We start from the raw sequence: 4,864 nt of genomic DNA, 5'->3' as shown, positions 1-4,864 counted from the left end.
CAGAGCAAGTCCATTAAGTCTGGTATTAGCCCGTATGTCCGATACCAGTCCATAAATTCCTCTTCAGACTCACGCAGCATTATGCCATGCTGCCGGATGTGGAAAATCGCAGGCCGGTGAGTGAAAAGTCTTGTGGATCCAGTGGCAGTGGAGCAACACAGCGCTGGCATGATGCCCCTCCAGTGCTCTGAGTGTGGATCCTCATGACTTGTCAACCAGAAAGTGAAGCAGAGAGAGTGGTGTCCCCTTCCAGGGAGGAAGAAAAGAAGTCCCAGGATCCTGATGAGAAGGTCACGTCGACAGGGAGGGATCACCAGATTGACCTGGTGACCAGACTGACAGGCTGGATGCTAACCCTTACTCTTTTTTCTTTTATTCCATAACACTTTATTTTTTTTCCCGATTATTATATATTCTTTTCTTTTAAAAATCATTTTATTTGGGGCTCATACAACTGTATATGTGCTGCCGAAGCGAGCTGTTATCACAATCCATACATGCATCCATCGTGTCAGGCACATTTGTACATTTGTTGCCATCATCGTTCTTAAAACATTTTCTTGCTACTTGAGCCCTTGGCATCAGCTCATTTTTTCCCCTCCTTACCCCTCCCCCACGAACCCTCGATAATTTATAAATTATTATTTTGTCATGTCTTATTTATTAAATTGACATGAAATTGTGTAACCCCTGCAATACTTCAAAAGAGAGTGGCTTCAGATAAATCTGACACTAATCTTGTTTATTTAACACAACAAAGAACGCCCATTCCCCAGTGAGGTTATAATCACTAAAATGAGAGTTTGGATTTTAAAACACAGATGTCAGGACTTCAAAAAGTTCGTGGAAAAATGGAAATAAAAGAGAATGGGGTTTTCCCACGAACGTATTGAAAACTCCAAAAGTGCTGCCATCTAGTCGATTCCAACTCACAGTGGCCTTACAGGACTAAGCAGAACTGCCCTCTGGGTTTCCGAGACTGTAAATCTTCAGTGGTGTAAGAAGCCTCACCTTTCCCTCATGGTATGGCTGGTAGTTTTGAACTGCTGACCTCGTGGTTAGTAGCCCAACTTGTAACCCACTCTGCTACCAAGGTTCCCTAGATGTTGATGCACCCTTGCTCTTGAGACATGGGAGACAACTCAACCTTTGACACTCTTCAACAGGGAATGTATATGGGTCAATTGCAACGCGTGATTCTGTTTAGCCTTCAGTTATTACCCGATTGTAGTAAAAAGCCCCCCTTGTGGTTAACACCGTCATCAACAATGGCTTCAACTGCTGTTGCTAATTTGATAAGCAAAGATGCTTTAATCTTCATCTGCTGAAAGATGCTTGTTCCTTGCCACGATACTGTGTTAAAATGTCCTCTATTCCTCTTGCTGGATACCTTCAGGGACTCACCTTTGGTATCTCAATTCTTTGTATTTTTGATGATGGCTATGTAATCACTTAAACTGCCCCATTATTCTCACCCGTGCTGTGGCATTCTATTTACTATTTATCCCGTTGCCTATGGCCGGACTACTTTTCTTCCTCAGCTATGCAGGCGCATGCATCTGTCTTGTCTATGAGGATTCCCTCCCCAGCTCCAGTGATCATAAAGTTATCTTCCCTCCACAGCTGGAATAAAAATGCTCTTCCCTTTTCCTCTCCTCCTTTTCTAGATAAATACAGTGGCATCTAAAAGCTTTGGTAGTCTGAAATTAATATACCCTTTAAGCTGCCGAGCTTTCTGGGGAGAATAAATTTGCTCAGAGAGCTTTACATGGTGGCTCTTTGCACATCCTAAAATGCCAGGCACCACATGCAGCTACCCTTTCTCTGGAGAGACGAGCAGACAGACACGAGATCCAAGAATCAGACCCATTTGACCATGACAGGGTTCTACGTGCCACTGACCTGTCCACCACTAATGTGCGTGCCGCGGGCGTCTCAGCCAGGTCACCGACAATCCATGTTTCAGCAAGCCGGGTCCTCCAAATGCAGAACAACCTGAAGTGCTCCACTGCTTCCCAAGAGCACCAAAGGGGGAATCCCATCAACATGGCTATAGGGACATTTTGCCTAATTATTTTTATAATGAAACGCCATGGAATATGTCAAAGTTTTTCCTCCACAGAATGACCAAAATAAACATACATAATTATTCAGCAACGTTAGTGTGTATTGATATGTATAGATATAGAAAAAGCAAATTCACTGAAAAGTAAATCATTCATTTATAGCAGAAAGGATGGCAATTTGGATTTTCCTCTTTATATTTATTTGTTAAATGTACTTGTGTTCCATCCTTTATTGTAACCATTTTTAATATGCAAACCAACACATTTTTTTTCACTAGACCTTTTAAAAAGGTAGAGGATTTCGGCATTCTACTAGACCAAATGCTATTAAATCAAGCTAATATCCCTCAGCTTGCATTAAAGCACTGCTCAAAGGACACAAACCACCCCATCCTCTTTCCTCCTAAGTGACAGGCCTACCATCATCATTTATAACAGTTTTAGCAGATTCACTTCAATAAAATCAAGACTGTGAACTATTATTAATTTCTCATTTTTTTAAAGTTATCTTTAACCCCATCTCCCGCTGTCAATTTTGACTCAGAATATCCCTAATCCAGGGCTTCTGAGGCTGTAAGTCGTTATGGGAGCATCTTTCTCCCATGCACAAGCTAGATTTTGAACCGCCCTGCTTGAGGGCTGGCGTACAATGCTTACCTGACAGCGCCACCGAGGGTCCTCATGGTCTTTAAAGTATTTGTAAAAGTATCTGCAATGAGGGCAATGAAGGTACAAATGTGCCTTACACAACTGATGTATGTATGGATTGTGATAAGAGTCGTATGAGCCCCTAATAAAACGATTAAAAAAAATGATGAATATAAGAACAAAGAAAATGTTCTAAAAGTGATTGTGATGATGCTTGTACAGCTCTTGTTGATGTGACTGAATTATTGGATTGTAGGATTTGTTAATTATATGTCAATAAAATTGTTTAAAAAAAGTATCTGCAATGAGATCTACAGAGAAGGAAGACAATGGTATTCTGGCTTTGTTTTGTTTTCTAAGATGATAGACTTGTCAAATTTTGCTTGTTTGTTTTAAGCCCTATCTGTTGGATAAATATGGAAGTATTATAATTGGCAATAATAAAATGATACAATACTTAAGAGTTCTTTCAAAGGCTCTAGCAAACACGAAAGCCGGGAGGTGGACACATGTGGAAGGAAACAGATGACACAAGAACCATGGAAAGTCAAATTGTTGAGGCTGAGGGATGGGTACCTTATCCTAGTCCAGTTCTTGTGTATACTGTGCTCGAGATGACTCTGTACACTGTAACACAGTGTCTTGCAAAGCTGTTAGGAAAAGTGAAACGATATGTATACACAATCGCTCATCTGCTAAAATAATATAACAAAATTAAGCAAATAGCCAAACACTTAAAAAAAATGCCAAAATGAGTATTTCAAAATGCGAAGTCTACCTGTAATTCAACATTTTAGAACTCGATCTCTGTCCCTTTATTAGGCGACAGACAAGATGTAAAAGTGTCAACAATCTTTGAGGCAAAAACATCTTCTTTGGGCATTGACAGAATCAGAAGATGTTGGGGTTTTCTGCCCAACGAGTCTGCCTACAAAGCACTACCTAAAACTGGCTCCTGACATTTTGAAAATACAGTGAGAGGTACACTGAGAGAGCACCCACCTCCTAGTCTAGGAGTCCCGTTTCCCTGTGAGCGCCAGGGTTCTGCTACTTTCTCTAAGGGAGCAAGTAGATCAAATGTGAAAATAAAACATAAGCCCATTTCAGATTCATAAGGCACTTCTAGGTCAAGGATTTTCACGTGATTATGAGTGATTTTTGCATCACTTGTTATAGGTGCAAAGCAACAGAAAAACAAAACACCTATGACCTTCTAGTGGTTTCTGGGCACAGAGGCAGAGTGGAATGACCCTCACAGGGCTGCCCGGGCTGCCGTCTGTGTGGAATCAGACCGCCACGTCCCCTCCACAACGCAGCTGCTGAGCTCAAATCACCGAATTTTGGGTTTGCAGCCAACGCACTTTGAACCACTGTGTCAGGACTCCTTGAAGAGAATGCTAAAGGCTGTATTCTTTCCGTGGTTCAGATGCAGGTACTGAGGTCAGGGCTGTTCCGAGACTTGTTCTTAAACAAGAGAGTCTAACTCCTAGGGGCACACTCTTACTGCTACCAACACTACCCTGGAGTGTCAGAGAGGAGGAAGGAAATAAGGATTCCAGGAAGAAAAGCGAAACAGGGCAGACATGAGAAAGAATCTGTTTCAGATCTAACACTTCCTGACCTTCAGAGCATTCAAAATGATTTCCTGATTACCCACTACTGCCTACTGTCGTTTCTTTGCCATATGTGATGTACTTCCATTTATATCCGTTTGGGGTGTGTGTGGACTTGGCTTAACCCATGAAATAGTTTGTTTTGTAACCAGGGGGGATTGATAGGGTGGTGGGGTCCACTCTCTTCATATATCAAGATGAAACAGAGGCAGAACAGCTGTGGCCCCCAACTCCCACAGACCACTTAGCCTAGGAGGAGCGCATGGCCTACCTCTCTGACTTCATGAAGCTGGCCGGAAATCTGACTCTTGGCTCTTCGGGCGGCTGCAGGCGACTTGTGATGCGTGATTGTGACAACACCGGGGGCCCCCGCAATGAGGTGTCTCTGGCTACAAGGAGACGCAGTACTGGGTGTTCCATGGGGGAGCAAAGTGAGACTTCGGCTTCGGGAGCTTGAAGTACTCTAGAATAAGCAACAGGTGTCAAAACTCAACAACTGACCTGCAGAACATGACTAAGTGTTGGCTTAGTTTGGAG

At 42.6% G+C, this 4,864-nt stretch overlaps 1 protein-coding gene across 1 annotated transcript in view; it reads right to left on the bottom strand.

Moving 5' to 3' along the window:
- Window positions 1-4,864, bottom strand: part of OSBPL10 (oxysterol binding protein like 10) — a 375,692-nt gene that overhangs the window by 160,439 nt on the left and 210,389 nt on the right. The window contains exon 5 of the mRNA XM_045297679.1: window positions 4,599-4,790. Within this exon, the coding sequence (XP_045153614.1) occupies window positions 4,599-4,790 (192 nt within the window). The remainder of the gene's footprint in view (window positions 1-4,598; window positions 4,791-4,864) is intronic.

This window comes from Echinops telfairi, unplaced genomic scaffold, assembly GCF_000313985.2.
Source record: "Echinops telfairi isolate 266 unplaced genomic scaffold, ASM31398v2 ScPeMD7_7420;HRSCAF=8458, whole genome shotgun sequence".
Taxonomy (NCBI): domain Eukaryota; kingdom Metazoa; phylum Chordata; class Mammalia; order Afrosoricida; family Tenrecidae; genus Echinops; species Echinops telfairi.
Note: the sequence above shows the minus strand (reverse complement) of the source record. Positions and strands in the feature narration are given on the sequence as shown.